Source organism: Dendropsophus ebraccatus, chromosome 4, assembly GCF_027789765.1.
Source record: "Dendropsophus ebraccatus isolate aDenEbr1 chromosome 4, aDenEbr1.pat, whole genome shotgun sequence".
In the NCBI taxonomy this organism is placed as follows: Eukaryota; Metazoa; Chordata; class Amphibia; order Anura; family Hylidae; genus Dendropsophus; species Dendropsophus ebraccatus.
In genome coordinates this window covers 81102070-81125904 of record NC_091457.1, presented here as the reverse complement: position 1 = coordinate 81125904, position 23835 = coordinate 81102070, and the positions used below count along the sequence as shown (strand labels likewise).

The following is a 23835-nucleotide window of genomic DNA, read 5'->3' as shown; positions in this document are numbered from 1 at the left end:
GCTTCATTGGACAAGCCCTTTTTCAGATGACACCCTCCCTTTAATAGCACAGTCCCTATATTAGTGCTGTCCCTATATCAGTGCAGTCACATGTAAGCAGAATGTCTCCTTATACAGGACCTCAGTCTGCAGATTATTATATCCAAGCTATCTAGTTCACAGAGCAGGCGGAATCCTTCAGGAGGGTAGATCACAATGACTATGTAGAAGCAGCAGTATACTAATGTGGCCGCAGGAGGCGGCAACAGGCAGGTCACGTGCCCCGCACACTAGCAGCGGCTCTGAGCGGCGCATCAAGCCTCGATTGCTCTTCCTGCCCGTCTGCAGCTGACTAGTGCTGCCTGTCCCTAGGTCGCCGTTGAGGAGCCGAGGCCCGTAAAGCGAGCCCCATTCTCACCGCTGGTTTCGCGTTTCTGCTTCTCCGGATATCAGTATGGCGGCCGAAGTGGGCAAGCTGTCCAAGAATCTCCTGCGGATGAAGGTGAGGAAGGCATGGGGACCGGGCGCAGCCTGTGCCGCCGCCATGGATGCTTCTGGGGGGAACACATGGCAGCGAAGAGGGGCGGGGGATCCATGTGCTGCTGCTGCTGCAGAACCTCTTCTGTATGACCATGTGTCAGTGCCTCATGGCCTGTTAGTATGCTGAGGCTTGTAGCTGCTGTGCTCTGCAGCCATAGCCATGGCTGCACCACAAGTCCCAGCGTGCCCATCCTGCGGTACTGCCTGTGTCTGTGGAGCTGCGGTCTCTGACACACTCTACAACCCTATTGCCCACCTGCTGTTTTAGAACTACAACTCCCAGCAACTTCTGTACTCCTGTGCATAACTATGCTGTGAGAAGTGGTTCAGTGTGGGCTATTGCAGGTCAGTTCTGGAACCTAGGTGTAATACCAGACACAACCTGAGGACAGGTGTGGCGCTGAAAGCAGCCTGGATAATCCCTTTAACTGGTTCTTCATGTTTCGGATCTCTGACTGTAAAGCAGCCCTGTTATAGGGGCTTATGCGTGTACGTATGATGCCTCCTCTCTTGGGCTCCTCATGATTCGGAAAAGATGAATTTTTGCCCAGATTTATAAGTGCTGTTTCAGGGTTTGATTGAGTTTGAGATTTTATTAACCAAAACAAAATACTACAAAAAACAAAATAAAAAAAATTACAACCGTGGTATAACCCAAACTACCAGCTGGACAGCGTAAGATGAATCAGGACAGGCTGATGGGTTCGCTTCATGGCCGTGGCTCAGGCCATCTAGAAGTTTGGTGGATCCTAGACTGATCTAGGACCGACCCACCCTTAGTGGGAGGAAACCCCGCCCCTCTATGATAGGGTTGCATTGATTCTAATGGAGTCACGTCATGGAGGGGCTGGGGTTTCTTCCCACTAAGGGTGGGTCGGCCCGCCTCCAGTGCTTCAGCCTGGGCCTGGTGGTACAGTCACTTTAGGCTTCAAGACACCATAGCTACAACATGTTGTTGCATTTTAGAAAAACTGCAGTTAAGTCACAAGTAAAACGCTACACCTAAAATTCTTGTGGATATTTTCCTAGTGACTTTTACCATCTGGCCTTAGTGTTTAATTTATTTAATTTTTTTTCTAAAGTGTGCTCTTAATGGAGTTTTAATTAACTTTTCTGTAAAGACACCGGCTCAGCCAATCATTGCCTGAGACAGGACAGTACCACAGCCCGTGACTGGCCGAGCAGGCTGTTGCTGCGAAGACAATTTTGACTTGGATGTGGCGACGTGAAGATGCGCCAGGAAGACATTAGTGGGGGATGTACTGAGGCGAGAATAGACTCTTTATTATTATCTATATCAGTGCAGCAGTATATAAAAATAAATGAGGCCTTAGTACTCCTTTAGGCTATGTGCACACTGCATTGTTTTTTTCTTTTTAAAAAAACGTCCGTTATAACAAGTCAATGGAATGGAACGACAGACACCCAATACACACAATAGTGTATTTAATAACAAATGCTGTTTGAGCGGAAGTTAAATTAATGTTCATGACAATTATTTATTATCATCATAATGTTATTTTGCAAACAACGGACGTTTTTTTATAGTTGTTCGCTCACATATATATTTTTTTCACCGTCTTCACTCCTATATTTAATGGACCTTCAAAAAAGAGCCTCACCCAAAAGGGCCTGAACTAGAATAGTGTACCAACTACAATCGTTGTAAAAATAGGTGCCCAAAACATGAACTGAAGGACATCATTTTGAGAACCAAAAAGGGACAAAGTCATGTGAACATTGCCTAAGGGCCCTATTCCACAGTAACGATAATCGGCCGGATCGGCCCCATTTGGCCCGATTCGACCTATAATCGTTCAGTGAAATAAAGAGAACGATCAGCCGATGATCGTGTCATCGGCTGATCGTTCATTTAGGGCCAGACCTAAAATCATCGTTCCCCCACCGCGCATCGCTACGGTTGAATAGCGGTGCGCGGCGGGCGACCGACGATTTAACAGCAGCAGCAGCAGTAATACATTACCTGTCCAGGCTTCTCTGCGCTGTCTTCATCCCAGGGTCCCGCGCTCTCTATCTTCTGAATTTCCGGTCAGCTGAAGGAGCGCTCAGCCAATCACAGGCCGGGACCGCCGCGGCCTGTGATTGGCTGAGTGTGGCCTGTCAGCTGACCGGCCATTCAGAAGATAGAGCGCGCGGGACCCTGGGAAGAAGACAGCGCGGAGAAGCCTGGACAGGTAATGTATTACTGCTGCTGCAAGGACATGTTCTTGCAGACCTCGCTCAACGATCATTGGGCCGTGGAATAGGCCCAGTAAACGAGCGGCGATCTAGCAGATCGCCGCTCGTTTACATCGTTGATCGGGCCCTCCTCGGCCCGTGGAATAGGACCCTAAGGTTTGGTTTACACTGTGCTTTTTGCAGTCCGTTTTTTCATCAGATTTTGTGAAAAAATTTATGTATTTGTGTACAAACATTTTGATCTGTTTTTCCATTGACTTCCATCTGTTCTGTTTTTTTTTTTTTTTTTATTTATATATATATATATATATATATATATATATATATATATATATATATATATATATATATGTGTAATGGAAGTCAGTGGAAAATCAAACTGTGTTCTATGGATTGGACCTGGGTGCTCACAGCATCATGATTAATCATGTTGGTAGCTCCTAAACAGTTTAAGGCCAGTTTTACACATACAGTATAGTTCTGCAACGAAATCCACTGCAATCCTGTTTCCATTTACTATAGTTTTACATACTTTTTTTTTTTTTTTTTTTTTTTTTTAATTCCACTGCAAATTCCTGGCCTGGCACCATGCAAAAAATATATAAAAAAAATGTGTAAATAGATAGATATACTTTTTGATACATGTCTGATCATGGCTGCCACATAAACTATTGTATTGCAGGCTTAGGACCTGTTCACACTATGTTCTCTGCTCAAAGAATTGACCTGTCAATTCTTTGAGTGGAGGTACGTGCCCTTCCATTGTAACTGATAGAAGGCAACATTCGGCGCCCAGTTTGTAGTGTGAATGGGGCCTTAGGGTTCGCTGGACCATATCCTGATCAATGAAGTGTTGGTATTTTAAATGTTTTTAAAAGTTTGTCCCCTGCATTTATATTAATAAAATATATTTTTGGACTATGATCTCTTTGTGAGGCGCAGTTCGTTTGTTTGCCAGGAAGGCATTTGACCTGTTCTCCGTGAGGCCTAGGTGCAGGCTGCATTTATCAGGTTATCTTGACTTGACCTGACTGCTACAGGCTGCTGAAGGCAACCTATTGCAGTCCCAGAGCTATGGCAGCCCAAGTGGTGAGGCCTGTGGAATGAATTGGCTACCAGCTATTGCATCTTCGAGAAGCTGCCCCCCTTTCCCGGAACACCATTAAGGGCCATTTAAATGTGGCTGTAAGTTTTGGCCGTGCCACGTAAGGGTGCATGCACTGACTGTATACGGCAGACCAGATCTAGGAGCTCCTGACATTACCGCTCAATGTGATGGCGGGAGCTCCGAAAATGGAACTTATATTGTGAACATGTGAGAGGTGCCTAAGAGACGTGCTCCTTGACTACTGATCAATTGCCCAGTAGTTTTTCACATTTCATTTAATGGCGTTCACACTGTGATATGTTTATTATATTGCTCCAGCAATACAAAATATGTTGGGTCTTTTTTGTTTTTCATTAGGCCTCATGCCATCAAGACAGATCCATAAGCTATAGAAATACAAATGTGGACGGAATAAATAGATGTGTGAAAGAGGCCTTACACTTTAACAAAAATTTTTAATGAAAATCGGATGGTATGTGCAAACTACAGATTCTGAGCCTAGAACTTGTTGTTTTATGGGGCGAACGGCAGTGTAAAATGGAACCTATGGGACGGGTGGAACGTCAAGCAGTGGTGCACGGCGGAATCCACTTGAAGTTCTGCACTCAGAATCCATAATGTGCACATACCCTAAGGATTTTATTTTTATTTATTTTTTTTACTCATTTTTATTTAATTTTTTAAATTTTTATTTTCCATTCCTTATTTTTTTTTTTTTTTTTTACACAACTTGGCAAAGGCATAGGCATATAACGGCTTAGGGTAGTCACTGGGGGCGGGGCATTGTCACATGCTCCTCCATGTCAGCCATCTTAAAGGGGTTGTCCGGCGATAAAAAATTATTCACAGAATAACACACATTACAAAGTTATACAACTTTGTAATGTATGTTATGTCTGTGAATGGCCCCCTTCCCAGTGTTTCCCCCCACCCACGCTAGACCCGGAAGTGTGGTGCATTATACTCACCGCATCTCGTGTCGTCCACGGTCTCCGATCGTCAGCAGTGACGTCTTCTTCGGGAGGCCAGCGGATCTTCCCGAGTGCCGGCCGCCCTCTGCAGCGTCATCCGAAGCTCAGCCGCGATTGGCTGAGCATAACTGAGCTCAGCCAATCGCGGCTGAGCGGCTGATGACGCAGCCATGTCATCAGCTGCTCAGCCGCGATTGGCTGAGCACAGTTATGCTCAGCCAATCGCGGCTGAGCTTCGGATGACGCTGCAGAGGGCGGCCGGCACTCGGGAAGATCCGCTGGCCTCCCGAAGAAGACGTCACTGCTGAGGATCGGAGACCGTGGTCGGCACGTGACAGGTAATGTATAGCGCACCACACTTCCGGGTACACGGGTGGGGGTGGTGGGACACGGGGAAGGGGGCCATTCACAGACATAACATACATTACAAAGTTGTATAACTTTGTAATGTGTGTTATTCTGTGAATAATTTTTTATCGCCGGACAACCCCTTTAAGGACAGAGTCACCACAGAGCAGGGCAGCACAGTCTGGAGGAGAGGAGTCTGATTTTTAGCTCTATGAGGTACACAGGGAGCTGCTACAGTTACTAATACTGCACACTGAACAATTTTACTATTCTCTATAGTTATCCACAGGATAGAAAACTACTTGATTATTGGGGGTCCGAGCAGTGGTTTCCCACTGATAACTAGAACAAAAGTCAGTTGTCCCCTGAGTTAAGCCCCTATCACACGGGGTGACGGAGAGGAGCAAAGGAGCGCTGTCAGCTCCTTGTTCCCCGCTCCCTGCCAGTGCTATTACACGCGTCGTCAGCAAGCGGGTGAGTACAGGGGGTGGGGGGCAGCCCAGGTGATCGCTTCATCATCTGGGCAGCCCATAGCAGATAGCAGCAGTCTGCTGCCGCCACTCTTATTCCATGGAGCGACGGCAGCAGATCACTGCTATCTTAGTCGTTTGTCTTTCTACATGTTGAAAGACAAATGACGGCAACAATCAGCCGACATTGTTCTTGTCGGCTGATCGTTTGTCTTTTATTACACAAGACGATTATCGGCCGAATACGTGTAATAGGGCCTTTACTGGAGCTTCATTATCAACTCCAGAGCTACTCTGTCATCATGGATTAATACACTACACTGCTAGTCATAGAGGAGAAGGGAGGCGCATTACACTGTCCCTTCCTCCACATACTTCTGATGTATCGCATCTCCTTATGGAGGCTGCTCTGAGCTCAAGAGCCACTATTGATTGTTCCAGCAATTCAAGTGACAGTCACTCCTGAGACGGACTAGCTTTTGAGCATTTCCCATGCATGTCTGTCCTGGAGTTTAATAGAGCTCCCTGTGTAGACGTTGTTGGCTTAGGTGAATTCTCTGATTAAAACAGGAGGTGTTAGAGTGACCGAATGTTAATTATAGTGGCTCAGTAACCCCTCTCCTGCCACGCTAAGTGTTTGATTGCCCAAGGTGGGCGCCTTTATGAATTCCCCCCCGTTTTGCTCTTCTGTGAAGTAATTTACTCTTTGAACTTCCATTTTAAGAAGTAGTGTTGTCAGATTGTGCCGCTGAAAGGCTCTCTGCTGGGGAGGGTTACAATGCAATCAGGTTTTAACCAGCGTCCTCCTGTCACGTCCCTGACCTGCGAGTGTGGGCAGAGCAAAAGAAGCCATTACTGCAGCTTAAGCTAAAAAACACTCTTCAAATAGGTTGAAATAGTTAGATTTTTATATATATTTTCTCTTTTCTTCATATGATGGTTCCCTAAGCCTTAACACTTTGAAAATCATAACAGTCCCATTCAATTTCTGACAGGCCAATTTAAGGCTAACATGCCGGTATTTTACTGCCTACGACTATAATAGACAGATGCTGACGTCCACTCCCCGTTAAAGAGAAGTTTAACAGGCACGTCTAACTCCAGATATATACATGGGCTATATACTCACATATCCACCTGGAGTTGGCCACACCTGTTTAACCTGTCTTTCTCGAGGAGTGGAGGTCTGCATGTGTCTATTTGCCTCAGCGCGGGTACACAAGAAGGCTGCCCATCAGTGTTTTCCATCTCACATGCTTAGGCTAGGTTCACACTGCGTTTTTGCAATTTGTTTTTTGCGAAAAATGGATGAAAAACTGATGAAAAAACGGATGCATTTGTGTGCATCTGTTTTTCCATTGACTTCCATTGTAAAAAAAAAAAAAAAAAGAAACTGATCAAAATGGATCCGTTTTTTTTAACGGACACAAAAATAGTCTCAGCTACGTTTTTGTGTCCGTCAAAAAAAACGGATCCGTTTTGATCTGGGTTTTTTTTTTACAATAGAAGTCAATGGAAAAACGGATGCAAATGCATCCATTTTTTGCATAAAACGGATGAAAAAAACGGATTGCAAAAACGCAGTGTGAATCTAGCCTTAAAGAGTTGTGCCTCTTTCTTGCACAACTACATCAGGTGAGGGAATCCACGGTTAAACTCTCTGCACCATGAAGCGCTTTCTTCTGTGTTTTTTGTTATGACCACAATAGGGCAATGCAGGCTCCTTTATTGGTTAGTCAGTGATGTGAAGAGCCTGATGATGCTTTTCTTTGTTGCAATGTTCTGCTGACAATGCAACTGATGCACTTCACATCTGTTCGATGATCGGTACATGTTTAGAGGTCCCCTTTGATTAGCTGTGTCTCTTGAAAGCTGGATTGATGGGTCTAGGACTATGCCTCACTCTTATGGTACGTGTTCACGGAACATTTATTGTTAGAATTTTCGCAATAGCGATCGCATTTGAGCGATAATCGGCTCGTGTAAGCACAGAAAACGATTAATGATGAGCGAGAAATCGTTCATTGTAATCTTTCAACATGTTCTCAAGTCGTCGTTGGTTGTTCGCTAAAAATTTGCAGATCAATTCGTGTAAACAGTCTTCTACTGAGTCTTCTACTGATTCACCCTATGTGTGAGATAGGCTTAAGCGATCTTAAAACGATCACAATAACGATTTATCATTATGTCTAAACGCTGATCATTATAAAAAAACAAGTTGTTACTTCGAAGTTGTTAATTGCTCGATTGGGTGAATTATCGCTCCGTGTAAACGTAACATTAGCTTCTTACAAGCCACACCTGTGCTCCTTCAAGGTGATTAGTGCAGCAGGAAATGTCACATGAATTGTCTTGGCTTTGCTGAATGGCTAAAAAAAAATAGCGTATTATAAAGGAGAGGAAGAAGACTTAAGTAGTGTAGCAGTAAACTCTGTCGTTTTCTCTCTGGCAGAGCATTGGGTGTCTTTTTTTCGGTGTGCTATGGCTGCAGCAGTCTGTGTCTGTTTGAGAGGGAGGTAGTAGTTAAAGGGGTTTTCTGGGCAACAGTGAAAAATCTAGGGGGGGGACTGGGGGTAGTAGGATCATTAAAAAAGAAGTCCTATTTACCCGTTCCGGTACCCCCGCAGTGCAGAATCATAGCTCCTGGTCCCCTGCTGGGCTCCTGATCCTGTGATGTCATGGCCCCACTCAGCCGGTGAGTGAGGCGGTACACAACTGCAGTCACTGACTGGCTCAGCAGGTAGTTCTGTGAGGCCACAATAATTTAGGAGCGCGGGCACTGACAGCGAACCGATAAACCTGGGCCTGTGTCTGTCCCCTCTATCAATATGGGTGACCCCCTCTATCACAGGGATCTGGCATTGTTAGCAGTGTGTCACCTGCTCCATCTAGTCTAGTTTTAAGTTGTTCAGGACATGGTGGCTGGAAACTAGCTGCATTCACTGGGCACACAGGAGAATCTGCTTTGTATCTTTCCTTATTCCCTCAGAAGTCGCCCCAGGATCATGTAGGACATTAGGTAGAAGCTGCTGAGCGAGATCTATTTTATACCAGTTTGATAAATAAGTCCCCTGGTGTCTGACTGGCCATTTATGAGTGATAAAATTTAGGAGTCTTGAGTTGGAGCTAGATCTAGATTGGGGAAAAGCGTCTAAGAATTTTATCATTGTTTATCACTGTATCCTTAGTTATGGTAATAGGACCATGTCCCAATTGAGCCTCTAGTGACAATGTAAGTAATACATTCTGTATAGTATAAGATAATTTTCTGGAACTTGCTGAAAAGATTCTAAAAGGTTCTTGAAAAGTACCTGGCTTATGGTGCGTTCACAAGCACAGGATTACCTAATAAAAGTTGAAATCATCCCCCTTTCCTCATTTTATAAAGAAAAAAAAATAAACAAACATATTTGGTATTGCCGTGTGCGTAATCGCCCGAACTATCAAATTATTACATTCTGGATCTCGCGCGGTAAACGTCCTAAGCGCAAAAAAATTCCAAAATGCGAATTGCGCATTTTTGGTCACATCAAATCCAGAAAAATTGTATTAAGTGATCAAAAAGTTGCATATGTGCAGACAAGGTACCGATAGAAAGAACACATCATGGCGCAAAAACTGCCACCTCATACAGCCCCATAGACCAAAAGGTTTTCATTTTTTAAAATAAGTTACATATAGTTATAATCGTACTAAATTGAGGAACATGTATAATGAGTCAAATTTACCCTAGGGCGAACTGCGTAAATACAAAACCCCCCCCAAATAAAAAAAATGCATTTTATTTTCAATTTCACCACACATACATATATATATATATATATATATTTATTTATTTATTTTTTTGTTTGTTTGTTTCGCAGCATACTTTATGGAAAAATTAAGCTTTTCATTGCAAAGTCACCAAAAATAAGGACTCATGTGGGTCTCTAGGTGAAAAAATGCAAGTGCTATGGCCTTTTAAAGGGACAGTGTCATATTTTTGAAATTTTATTAATAAAAAGTATTTATAGAAAATAAGTGAGTTCTTTTATTTTATTTTTTTTTTTTACATGGGGCTTAAGTGTTTTTTAATCAATTTGATGCATGCACTGGGGGCTGCCATGTTTATAGTGTCTGTGTGTGATGTCATTTCACGACACACACACAGACACTATACGGCACTTCCATAACATTAGAGTGAACCGATGGAGTCCGTCTGGTTCACTCAAACTGGAGGCTCCGTCACTGTGTACTGCGCATGTGCATAGACATGCGCAGTACACAGCTGAAGTACATGGGGCAGGGTGACGGCGCCATTTTCATGAAGCCTCTGGCCAGCAAGAGGCACGAGAGGGGAGGAGAGAGACCGCACAGTGAGTGGGCTGGAGAACACTGTGCAGCTCTCTCCCCTCCCCACACACACAGTGTTGGACTGGCTGCATCCCCCCCACTAACCGTTGGGCACACCGCCGGCGATGCCAGGGGTGGGCTGGGTAGGACGGTACATCCCCCCGTACAGTTACCGGTCCGGTGTGAGCTTTGGGCACGAACAGGCTGTAGTACACCGTCACGGAAGCTCACAGCTGCAGCCCCTCTGTGCACGGACTTCTCTCCTGCTCAGTGACGTCATTGTTGCCGAGCAGGAGAGAAGTCCGTGCACAGAGGGGCTGCAGCTGTGAGCTTCCGGGACGGTGTACTACAGCCTGTTCGTGCCCGAAGCTCACACCGGACCGGTAACTGGTAGGGGGGGGGGGGGGGGGCTGAACGGTTAGTGGGGGGTAGCTCACCGCGGCCCTGTAACTGTCCCAGGGAGTCTCTGCCCTGCCTTCTCCTCAAGCCCCCCGGTTGCTATCCATGCCCCCACCACCAACAGTTGCTGGCTCTACACCCTAATCTTCTCCCCCTGTTACTCCAGTCTCTCCCTCCTGTCACCCCAGCTCCTACAGCCTCTCCCTCCTGTCACCCCAGCCTCTCCTCCCTGTCACCCCATCCTCTCCTACCTGTCACCCCAGCCGCCTGTATGAGAGTACATTAAGGATGACCAAATGTGCAGCAGTAGCGAAACCCTATGCTATGCTCAGCCGTCAGCCGGCTGCATTTGAGCTCCGCTCCAGGTGTTAGGAAAAGCTGGATACTTCCTGGGAGAAGTTCCCCAGAGCTGTACCCAAATTTTCTAGACACCTGGAGCGGAGCTCAAATGCAGCCGGCTGACGGCCGAGCATAGCGAAGGGTTTCGCTACTGCTGCACATTTGCTGATCCCAAGTGTACAGGCATGAGCTGTGAGTGTAACAACAATACTATGTGCATTCGGGGGATGGGCGATAAGAAGTGTGGGAGGTGAGTGTGGGCAGGACAGCTGTATGTGGTTCTGCAGCAGGTTGAGGTGTATTAGGAGGTTCTGCAGCAGCTCAGGTTTATTAAGAAAGGCTAGGGACATGCTTGTTGTATCTGTACTGCTGTGCAGACAACAACAAAATGGCGCTGCCCAGCAGTACAGATAATAGCACCTTTCCCCTCTTTGTTTCCCTGTGAAAAGAGGAGGGAGGTGATGATGTCACAGCAGTTGAGCAGGGACTGCCTCTTTTTTTCAGCATCCGTCTTTCAGGCTGCTTTTACCAGCCGTTTCCTGCTGGAGCTCCCCCTGGTGGCCATCACTGGGAAATATGGAAAATTAGATAAATTTTTCATATTTCCTTACATGAAAAAAAAAATTAAAAACACGTATAAATTAACAAAAAAAATAACGAATTCAGTTTTAACACTTTCAATTTTTTTTTTTTACTTTGCGACACATTCCCTTTAAGCACAAGGAGGAAAAAACGAAAGTGCTCAACTGAAAATTGGCCCCGTCCTCAAGGGGTTAAAGAAGAGGAGTCACATAGAGAGGGACTGATCAATCCCACCCAATGTCAGGGAACGGAAGGTCCAGAGTCATGAGAGTGGACACATGCCAGTTCTTATTGATCATTTAGTGAAACCCTTTCCACAGCAGTTATACTTCCATACACCCACTAGATATCACATAGAGTAGGGGAAATATAATGACATTGCTCTTGAGTGCTGTGCTTCTCCCCTCCTATTATAACCCTCTTTCCTGTCAAATTACAGTAAAAAGCCATCATATGAAATGTCAGCACACAACCATATCTTACCGACATAAATGCTTATTGCAATACAGATGAGAATCAGGCAGCTTCACTGTTTGCTTCTCCCCCTGCCCACGAGCCCTTCTAATGGCTGGAAGAATCTGGTTTTACTTTCCACATGACGTCCAATCTAAACTAGACACTTCATTGAGCCGCACTGTCTTGTTGTAGACAGCAGAATGCATGGGTATCCAGCTATTCCTCTGATGGCTTGTATAGCACCTCCATGTGTATTATCAGGCAGGACCAGGTGCTTACAGGTTCAGGCAGTTTGCACACCTCCATACATCTGCATTAAAGCAGTGGGGTGCCCCATTACTTGGTAAGTGCAAGTAATACTAACACTGACATGAAACCAGCTAGATTAAAGAACAACGAAATAATGAGCCTTGGAAGCTGCTGACCTGTATTCCAACCACAATCTGTGGTCATGCACTGAAAGATTTCCTTCCTAATGTAAGGCGGCCTGCTAGGTACGTCTAATGGAAGCCTAATAAGTGGGGGGAGAGTCCAGCTTCCAAACACTCTTATTCAGCCATTTACTGAAATGTGTTCAGCAGTGTGAAAGTGCCGGAGTGTTTCGCAATGAATAGCCAGGCTTAAAACAGCCATTGAGTAACACTTATGTCACCATTTGGTTAAATTACTTTTTTTGCCTCCTGTTGTGAGTAGGTGTAATTGTAAGAAATGCTCCTTCTTGGAATAAACACATTTCTGCAGGTTAGATGGGGCTAATGGCGGAAAGAGCTCGATAGGTTATTATAGGGGCTTGTGAGATGTCATTTCAGCACGGGGATAATATATGATTAGCTGTACAGCCGTCATGGTTACAATGTAATGTGTGTTTACGTAGTCGACAACCCTATGGCTCAGTACAGGGTCACCGATGCCTTGGAATCTATAGCTGTTAGATACTGTACCTTTTGCTTGTCCAGGTATGTATTGTATCACAAAGCCTTGTGCAGCCCTCTGTAAGTGGGTGATGTCGGAGTGGCTCTGCTTCATTTCCAGGGCAGGATAGGCCACAGCAATGAGCTTATATGCTGACAATTTGTGTGTCATGTCTAGACCTACTAGCACAGAGGTGAAGAACTTTGGCCCCCTACCTGTTGCAAAACTACAATTCCCATTATGCCTGGACAGGCTCGCCAGGTATAATGGGAATTGTTGTTTCGTAACAGCTGAAGGCTCTGAGTTTGAGACTTGTGCACTAGCACATCTTCTGTTATGTTACCTTTAGTGACAATAAAATATGGCTGGTTGCCCCTGTATGTGTGTGCACGCCATCGCTTATTTTTTTCATCCCCCTCCTAACCCCCTTACATGCATACACACACACACGTATAAATTTGATGTTTAGGGCTCTGAGAAAGTAGGATAGAACCATTTATTTATTTTATTTAATATTGCTGCACTCAACACCCAGTTGATTCCTCAAATGGAACTGCATAACTGGAGAAATAGAAATGTTACCATTGCTCTCCCTTCCTCTCTGGTAGGAGCAGTAATGTCAATTTATCTTTTTAAATCTTTTTGTTTTTCTTTTTTTAGTTCATGCAAAGGAGTCTTGACCCAGAAACCAAGAAACAGTTAGAAGAGGAGGAGAAAAAGATCATCAGCGATGAACACTGGTTCCTTGACCTGCCGGAACTGAAGGAGAAAGAGTAAGGAACCTAGCAACTATTACACATCCGATCTGGCCCCCACCGCTGACAGCATTGTCATGTCGAGTAGTAATTAATGAACATGGCTGAGCTAGACATGGATGTGCAAAGCTACAGACAACAAAAGTCCCATGAGTGCAGTGCCACATATCACTAACTAAAGGCCCTTTTACACAGGCCTACTATCGCTATCGTTCCTTGGAACCCTCATCACCCGATAATCAGCCTGTGTAAAAGTGCCAGAGATCAGTCAAGGAGCTTGCAAACGCCCACCCGCCAGCTTATTTTTCGGCTACACATCTCTCTGTGTAAACAGGTGATGTGTGGCCAATAGCAATGTATATAAATGGCTGCACAATTCATCTTGCCTTGTAAAGGCACTGCAAGGGAGCGTAGATCTTGCCGATTGCTGCTCGTATGTATCCGTACAGGGTCTGTATTGGCCTGTGTAAAAGGACCCTAAGGTATCGTGTCATAATGCCATGCAGCCCTGGGCTGTTCCTTTCTCCCCAGGTATATAATGTTAGTATTAAAAGTGTGCAGAGACTGCCGATGAAGCAATTGTTTACAAGCTGTATACACTCTGATCACGACATCTACAGTATTCATTAGGTTTTTAAATACAGAAGGCTGCAGCCTGTATTAATTGGAAGTCCCTGGAGCTCCTCGGCCGACTACACAAGGCTTCCTGATGCGTCTAATATATAGCCAGCTAACCAGCCTGTTTTGGGAGTGGGGGATGTTAAATGTTTTTTTTATTTATTTTTTTTATTTAATAGCGCTATTCCATATAGCCGATGTATATAGGGGACAAGGCTAGAAGCTTTCCCTTTTTTATTTAGTAGCATCATTATTTATAATCCCTACTGTCATGCCTCCCCCGTAATGCAATAAAAGACTTTTGGGGGCTATTTAGCAGTGCAATATAATTTTATTGCTGATTTCCCTTGTAGCTTCTGGTGATCCTATTGGGCAGGATGAGAGCAGGGAGCCTTATGCCGACTTACAGTGTTGTGTACACAGCATTCATTGAGAGCTTTGTACAGTGATTGGTAATGAACAGTAATAAACCATTGCTGCCTTCTCTCAAGAGAGTACAGATCCTGCTGACAGCCAGCTCCCCTCTCCCGCACAAGCACAGTTTGCTGCTGCATAGTTTGAAACATCCTTGCACAGCCGCTTGCAACCAGCCCGGACAATTAGTGCCGCTTTAACCACTTGCGGCCACTGTCATAAAAAAACTTTTCATATTTTGACAAAAACGTTAATAGCTAACATATTTGTAATTCATCTTATTTAAAAAAAAAAAAAAAGTTTTGTGCTTATGATTGACGTTATAACTGTTTCTGCTCCTCTACCAGTTGTCACAACATGTTTGTCTATGACAACTACAGGACTTGGGCAATTTACAGGAAGTGGGGGCAGGACATAGAAAATACCACTCACTATATGCAGAGGCAGCAACACAGTGATATTGACAGGCAGCCTCTGCCCCCCCCCCGTAGTGTATATTCTGATAGCTATATAAAAAACATTGGAGACAAGACCCTTTCCTGTATCGATAGCACTATGTGGCAGCCCATGATCAGAGCAGAGGAACGACACAAACCCTGGGGGCAGCAGAGGGGCCTATGTCACCCCTTACGTCTGCCACCCAACGTAAGTTGTTTTCAAACACAAAAAACTAAAACCATATTTATTTTAATGAAGTTATGTTATAAAGTAATAGAACTTTATTGAAGTAATGTATTAAAAAACTAAAAAAACTTTACTCACCAGGGTACCCTTTTAAGGTGAACATTTTTCATCCATACTTACAAAGCATTTTTGTGTGGGGCCTGTTTTTGTGTTTTTCTGAATATGACCTAATAACAAGCTAATTAAATATCTAACAACATTTTCAGGAGTTTTATTATTGAAGAAAGAAGTTTCCTTCCATGTGAAGATTTCCTGTACGGCAGAATGTCCTTCAAAGGTTTCAATCCAGAGATTGAGGTGATGAATTTTATGGGATTGTTTAAATCCTATCTAATTTACATGGATGTAAGCTCCATGTGGACATGATTTACCCTCATGCGTCGTTAAAGTCAGGAAGTTGATCTATATTTTAGCAGCTTTTTTTAGAGTTTTTATAATGTTAACTTGTTCAGCGCCGCTGCGCTTCAAAGAGTTTCCCTGCTGCTGGCATGATATTGAAACATTCCATTTCAAGCATTCACTTCCATAAGTCTGCAAAATCTACGGAAGTGTGAATGCAGCCTCATAGTCTTGGAGCAAACTATGGCACAGAAGAGGAAGGTAAGAGCTATACAGCCGTCCCTGTAAGAATGGGTGAGTGCTGATAAAGACTAAGGGCTTGTGGTTTGTCTTTTTTTACAAATATTGCTTTAATAGTAGTTCACTTTATTTAATCCATGGTAACAAATATAGTGGCATTTTACTAGACAATCCCCTGTGAGGCACCTAATGCTAATCCATTTATTCTATGTTGTTTGTCAGTAATATATGGAATTGTATTAAGATTTGGTTGTTTTTAAATATACTTTTTAAGTGTTTTTTATATTGTTCTTATCATGTTATTAATACAATCGTGGTAAATAAAATATTTTCTGCAATGATTCAGAACTTATGCCCATAATTTTATCGTGTATTCATCCTTGTGGTGGGTTTTTTCTGCGTATATCGTAGAGTGACACCTAGGGTTACAGTTTAGAGCTTTACCGTATTTATATTGAAGGTGATTTAGTCCCTCTACTGTGAACCTTTTTTGTATATATCCTTTAAGGGCCAGATGCCTAGTGATCTGATTGGAGGTGACATGTAATACATGGAGGATAGATTCATTCATACTTACATCTTTGCATGTATTTTAGGAGAGCAGATCCCAATACTGGAATGTAGAAAAACTGTTTGCTGTGCAGGATGTCCTCAGTGCTAGGCAGGCTGTCACATTGGTGTTTGATCATCAGTCCTATGTCACAGTGCACTCAATCATCTTATTTCTGTTTTCAGAAGCTTATGGTCCAGATGAACTCCAAGACAAAAGAAGAAGAGAAGGACCTTGATATAGGAAAAATGGATGCGGATGTGTCAGATATAGAAATGGCCCGCCGGTAAGATTTATCATCTTATTCTGTGATCAGGAAGTTTTGAGAGAAGTGTCATTAATATATATGTACTCTGCTGAATCCATTAACACTGCCATGAATCATAGCAAGAAGTCTTCAAGGCCCTGGTGTGTGGGGGAGGTGTCGGGAGTACTGTGATTAATTAAGATATTCGTCATTAGTGAAAGAAGATGATAAAGTATTGGAGGTGCTATAGACTTGGACATGAATTGTAGGTAAATAGGAAACTGGTTGCAAAAGTCTTGTGGAATGAAGTAGTTACTATGAAATTACATTTGATAATCATGTCACCAAACATAAATCTAAACTATAATTTAAAGGCCACTAAACTCTAACTCAGCAGTGATTTGTCCTTGTGTTAACATACACTCCAGAGACCTACACACTGTATTAAACCTAATACAGGGTTTAAAGGAGATGGTGTGTGACATGGGGATTAAAAGTACACCTAGGAGAGAATAGATGTCATACACCATTCCTAACACTGTTTCAGTTTGTATTTTAGAACTATAAGCCAATCATTCAGAATAGCTCTCATGTGGCTTTTTAGCAGCAATAGATATCATTGGTGTGGAGCAACACTTGAGTATACCACTTCTGCAGTCATCAGTTTACAAAAACACAACAAATGGCAAGATAATGACTAGAGATGAGCGAACCGGGTTCAAGTCGATCCGAACCCGAACGTTTGGCATTTGATTAGTGGTGGCTGCTGAACTTGGATAAAGCTCTAAGGTTGTCTGGAAAACATGGATACAGCCAATGACTATATCCATGATTTCCACATAGCCTTAGGGCTTTATCCAACTTCAGCAGCCACCGCTAATCAAATGCCGAACGTTCGGGTTCGGATCGACTTGAGCATGCTCGAGGTTCGCTCATCTCTAATAATGACATGAAAATAGTTAAAAGCAGCCCCCCCAACTGCTAAAAAAAATTCCCACAAAAACAATTAGGCTCTCTGTTACCATTTGCAAACAGTGTAAACCACTGTTTGTTGCATTTTTGTGTTTTTTGTGTGTTTGCAATTTCAGCCATAGCAACATGCTCCTGCCTAGTGTAAATGGTGTTCAAGGAGAGCTGACCAAATTTTGTCTTTTTTTTTTTTTTCTGTGTTCCAGATGGGGGGAGTGGCTGTCTCTACTTGGTCGTGCACCCCACCCATCCCACCCAGGTGGTGTAATTACTTTTGCCGGTATAAGATGGATCTTGCATGCCCAGAGCATAGGCATATTACATGCCATGGAGGGGCCAGAGTACAGTGTAGGTCCACCCCGGCATTGGGCCACCCTATCGTGGTGGGGTGTCTTTACACTGTTTGCAAATGGTAACCAAGAGTCCCATTATTTTTGTGGAAGTTTTTCTTGGCAGCTAGGGGGGGGTGCTTTTAACTATTTTCATGTCTGTTGTGGGTCTGTATCTTGCCATCGCAGTGAGCTGTTGCATTTTTGTGTTTTTGCATGTTAGCAATATCAGCCATAACAACATGCTCCTGCCTAGTGTGAATGGTGTTCTAGGAGAGCTGACCAAATTTTTTTTTTCTGTGTTCGTCATCAGTTTACACTTTGTGGATATTTCCTGCATTATTTGTAATTTTTATGGCACAGAACCTTATAGCAGCAGATGGAGACGCTACTGCTCTGCTTACTACTTTTGTATGTGTTTTTACTGAGCTTATGTAATGAATAGAAAAAAAAACCTCCATTAACAAAATCCTTTTTTTCCTCTTCTTTGCAGATACGAATCATTAGTGGGCAGCATCAAAATGAAATTTGCCAAGAAGAGAGACCATAAAGCCATTCAGGAAGAAGAAGATGAAAATAGTAATATTAAGAGCAGCAAAGTGAAGAAAGGCTTTAAGAAGCCTCAAGACTGAGACGCTGTAGAACACGAACTGTTTTATATATGAGAGCCCATGTGAATCTAACAAATGTACAGTTCATTTTACTTATTTTAGAGTCATTTTTATTTATTATTTTTTGAAGCTGTAAATCAAATAGAGACATTCTAGGTGCTGGTACTGTGTGTAACTGTCTAGAGCTTCATAGTCTAAAGCTGTTACATGAGATTTGTAAAAATAGTGTATTTTCTATAACCCTTCTACTTTTTTATACTGACTTCGTTTCCCACAGACGCTACATCTGTATATTTGAAATTGTAGCAGCTTTCAACCACCTTTCTCTGCATAAAGTGGTGCATTTTATAGGGAGACTAACATCAGGTTAGAGGCATCTAACTTGCTGTTATGTAACCATCGTGCACAGGGCGCTGAGATTGAAGGTAACTTTCTTACCTTGATTCTCAGTGCAGTTTCCTGAAGACCTTGATTTTATTCCATATGCAAATAAGGGGGTTTGGCGCTTTGAGACTACTACTACAGGATTACTACTCATGAATATTCATCCAGGGATCTGCAGTGATGAGCACCAGAGTGATGTCCCTGCAAAGCACCGCCTCAAAAGTCAATAGGAGGGGAGGATCGGTGCACTAAAGGGCAGTAGTTCCACCCCCACTACACCACACAACCTTGTTTGCATATTCAACATTTTCAGAGACTAGCTAGGTTCCAGGTAAGAAAATTACCTTCATCCTCAGTGTCTCTGGCCCTATGGGATTATAACAGCAGGTTAGAGACTTCCAATCTGCTGTTAGTTCCCTTTTAAACACCTTGTTTTACTTATCTTGTATTGATTGTTGCACTTTTTATGATGCTTGCATTCTCAGTTCTGCATGTGGATTCATTGTGTATCTACATTTACCTTACTTATCCTGTACTCCTCATCAGTTGCAACCTGTATTATATTCTAGAGTTGTCTGTGGTGCAGTAGCTGGGTACATTCATGAACTTTGAGCATGCATGAGTTCATAAGAAACCCCAGCATGCAGCATTTGATTAGCGGTGGCTGCTCACGTTGGAGAACGCTTTATGGCTGCCTGGAAAACATAAATAAAGCCATAAGCTGTTTCCATGTTTTCCAGGCAACCTTTATCCAACTTTAGTAGCCACCGCTAATGAAATGCCGTATGCTCAGGTTCAGATGAACTCATGCATGCTCAAAGTTTGCTCTACTCTATTCATTAGAGTTATGTTCCAAATTCTTCTAGCGTCAGATTAGAATCACCCAACGTTCTCTGCTGGCTCAGTGTCTTAATAGAATTTGCTCTCAAGTGTAGCCTTATATCAGGCAATAAACAGTAATCCGAAAATGGAAAGAGACAACTATTCGAGTACACTATAGGAGCACAGCTAAGCTTTTAGTAGTGTGTCTGCCAACAGATTTGATCACCAGCCAACAGAATTGTACATGGGCTAATGTAGCACTACAAGCACGCGGTGATCAGCAAGATTGCCGCTCATTTACAAAGCCTTTGCAAGGGCCAGTCAACCATGTGGATGGGCCAAATGAACATCACTATATTGTTTGTAAGGCCTATTCATTGTAGTTGGCTGACTTACTATGATTTCAATAACTGCACAAAAGATACGATCAGCTGCCAAATGTTACACAGGTCATTGCACTTTAAATAATTCATCAGGATGTGTTGTCATCTGTAGATGGATGTAGCGTATTTAGTGGCAAAGTGAAAAACCCAAAGCCATAAGTTTGTTGGTTGCCAACAAAATGTTGTTGATGAATGTATGTCTGAGGTTGTATGTGTCTCTATACATAGATAAAGCTAAATCAGTAACAGTCCAGCCAAAAGAACGTGCCTTAATGAAAAGTGAATTGTAACAATATATTCTCTACCCAAGGAGCCTCATAGACTTCAATATCACATTAAAACAGTGACATGAGTAATGCTTCTAGGTCATATACCATACAAAATATATATGAACTACAGAGCGCACATAATAAGCCATAGAAAGGCTCTTATTGCTCTGGGTCCTAGGGTGATTTTTCTCTTACAAACAGTGCTACCCTTGTTTACATGCTGTAACTTGTATGTATGACCTCAACTAGGCTGCAGTCCCAAACACCACACAGTGGCGCTATTTCTGGTGGGGGAAGGGGTTTGTTGATATCTTTTCTAATCTGAAAAGCTATTCCCCTGTGTGGGATGCCTGGGTTTGATTTAATTGTAATGCAGTTGGATTTTGTCCTGGTGTATTACTTGCCAGGGTCACGTCAGGTGCTGCAATGGCTGTGTCACTGCCAACCTGTTCCATTAGCAGCACTATAGGATACCAATACCTTACCCAGCAAGTTACTTAAGTACCTGTACTGAATAACTGGCGTTTACAATCTTACTGTGAACTGGGATAATGTATGTGAGCTCTATATCAGATTATAAGGGAAAATATACTGTTCTGCTCGTGTCACTATGATGTACAGCTGATTAAATATTTTATATAGAAGTTTATTGCTGTTGGCTTTGGTGTGAGACTTTCAGCTAATTTTTTCTGTTCCTTTTTTAAGTTTTTTTTTTTTAATTTCCTTATAGTGACACTGTCACCCCCTTTTTTGCATTCTGACTGCTCTACACAGGTGTAATGGGTAAATTTACCAGTTTTCAAACCTTATTTTATATCATACGTCATGGTGCTTGTTCAAGTAAAAAGTGGTCTTTTACCAACTGCAGATTGTGCTAAATGGGCGGGGCTTCACATGGCTACTTAGCTCCGCCCCTCTGACACCATTGCCGCATAGGCCATGGTATGGGCCGACCTAGAGGGGGTGGGGCTTAGACCTTTATGCCAGACTGTTTCAATGGTCTGCGAGGGGGCAGGGCCTATGTACCTATGATGTCATGGAGGGGCGGAGGCGCTGTGAGCGGGGCTAAGTGGCGCTGTTGCTGTGCAGCGCCCACTTAGCACAATTTGCAGTTGATAAAAGATCACTTTTTACTTGAACAAGCACCATAACGTATAATCTAAAATATGAAAACTGCTAAATTTACCCATTACACCTGTGTATAAATAATCACCCCCTTTTTGGTTTCTGACATCTCTAAACTGGTGTAAACTGCCCACAGCCACCAATCACAGCCCCTCTCTTATTTTTCTAGAGCTGAAAGCTGAGCTGTGATTGGTCGCTGTGGGCAGTTTACACCAGCGTATGTTTTACACCCTTTGATAAATGTCCCCCTATAAGCCTCTGGGGTCTGCAGTGAGCTAGGGTGAGAAGCACTCAGCGATCCGAACCATCCCATGATCTGTTACTTGTTCCCTATTCTGTGTATAGGGGACAAGTTCATTTTCCCTGGACAACCTCTTTAAGGTTTTTCTGGAAATACAAAGAATAAGCAAGGCAACAAATGCCAGTCAACTGTGTATGCAATAGGCAGTAGAGAATCCATGAAATGAAGCATATCCTGCAACAGTGACCAGCACACAATAAGTGGAAACAGGCAATAACGTAAAGAAAAAAAACAACTCTACGAGGCACTGTTCATGCAGTAACACAAGTGGCTACCAGTAAAGATGGTATACATGCCCAACAAATATCAAGAAAATAGAGACAGGTGCGAAAAAAATGAGGAAGAAAAGGGGCAAGGGGCTAGAGCAAAGATGCGAACATTCTGTGTGTTAATGTAACCTAAAAGGGTTTTCTAGAGAGTGTGTGTGTGTGTGATTTATATATATATAAAATTTTTTTTTTTTTTTGTAAAAGGTTTATTGCACAATAAACAAACATTCCCGTATAACAGGTGGGACAGTATCATAATACAAAGTATGCAGTCTTATATGTCGCCATCTCTGGGAGACCATAACCCAAGTCAGTCAAGAAAACATAGTATTATGTATCATAAGATATAAAATTCTCCCAAAAAGGTAACAGCACAAGGTAAGGCACACATGCACTAAAGCATGACATCAAAAGTCCCATATCCCTGACTGGGAAAAGTGACAAGAAAAAACTGAAATAGAAATACAGGGAGAAAAAGGAGAGAGAGAGAGGACAAAGGAGAGAAAAGGGGAATGAAGGGGAAGGGAAACAAACACGAGGAAAAGGGGAAGGGCTAGGACAGGGTGTAGGAGCTCCTACTATACCAAATGATATCATGGGGGATCATTTTAACACAGAATCCTATCTCCAGTGATTTGAGATCCATACAGATAGATCTCTAGATTCATTAAATACATCCCAACTAGGGATGGGACGAACAGAGTTCGGTTCGGGTTCGTACGAACCCGAACCCTCGGTAATGATTCTTGCTGTCTGCCCACTCCATGCAGCGGGCGGATCCAGCGGGACTGCCTGGAAAACTGGGATATAGCCATAGGCTGTTTTCCGGGTGGTCCTCCCACTGTATCCGCCCGCTGCACGGAGCGGGCAGACAGCGGGAATCCGATGCCGAGCGTTCGGGTTCATCCAAACCTCGGCGGGTTCAGACCATCCCCAATCCCAACAAAACCAACAAAAACTTTGGTAAAATTACTTTTCTCTTTTTCTGAGTGAGCAGAAAGTTCCTCCATATGTCTAAGAAAAGAGAGGGAGGAGTTAGAGCCTTCCACTTTTGTGGGATAGCTTGTCTGGCTGCATGCATAAAATGGATCATGAGTCCTCTACGGAAGGACTTGTCAGGCCCACTGGATAAAGATAGCAGTGCTAGGCCTCATGTGGGTTGGGTCGTAGTGGAACACACCTTATCATACAAGGCGAACACCGCCCTCCAGAAACTCCTAATGACTGGGCAAGACCACCAAATATGTTCCAGGCTACCAGAGCTCGCACCACATCTCCAACACGAGGGGTCAACTGAGGGGAAGAGCCTGTGGAGTCGCTCTGGGTAATAGTACCAATACATTAATATTTTACAATTTTTCTCCTATGTATAACTGGAGAGGGAAGACTTATGTACTCGGAGAAAAATAGATCTCCAGTCTGCCTCTGAAATAGAATGGCCGAGATCCCTCTCCCACTTCTCATCCTTAGTTTCCAGAAACCTACTATATAACAATAAGATAGCATGCCCAGGATGGGAGGGAGCGGCGCAGAAACGCTCAAAATCCGACAATTCATCCATCGTTGCCCAACTATCTTTAATAGTAAGGAAGAGGGCCTTGAGTTGATCATAAACTAGCCATTCAGAGGATTGCAGAGCTGTGGCCTCCACCAATTCGGAGAAGGGGCGAACTCCCCTACTTGTGCAAAACTGTCTGAATTGCAAATCTGAGGTCCCGTCTCCCACCTGTCGAAACCGGGCAGTTAAGTCTGGTGGGACAATGGGGCTTCCCATAAAGGGTGTCAGAGGGCCAGGGCGTGCCCATAACTTCCAAGACCATGCCATCCGATCACTGAAGGACAGCAGGACCTTAACAAGTGCAGGAGTATTGCCTAATGCAGGCCTACTCCC

General features: G+C 43.5%; 1 protein-coding gene across 1 annotated transcript; it reads left to right on the top strand.

Moving 5' to 3' along the window:
• The first annotated feature begins 261 nt into the window (after positions 1–261).
• On the top strand, positions 262–20893 carry MPHOSPH6 (M-phase phosphoprotein 6). The gene is made up of 5 exons (XM_069966163.1): positions 262–481; positions 13296–13408; positions 15313–15403; positions 16421–16521; positions 18274–20893. The coding sequence occupies exons 1-5, from the start codon at positions 434–436 to the stop codon at positions 18410–18412; spliced, it is 492 nt and encodes a 163-aa protein (XP_069822264.1). The 5' UTR covers positions 262–433; the 3' UTR covers positions 18413–20893.
• Positions 20894–23835: the final 2942 nt, after the last annotated feature.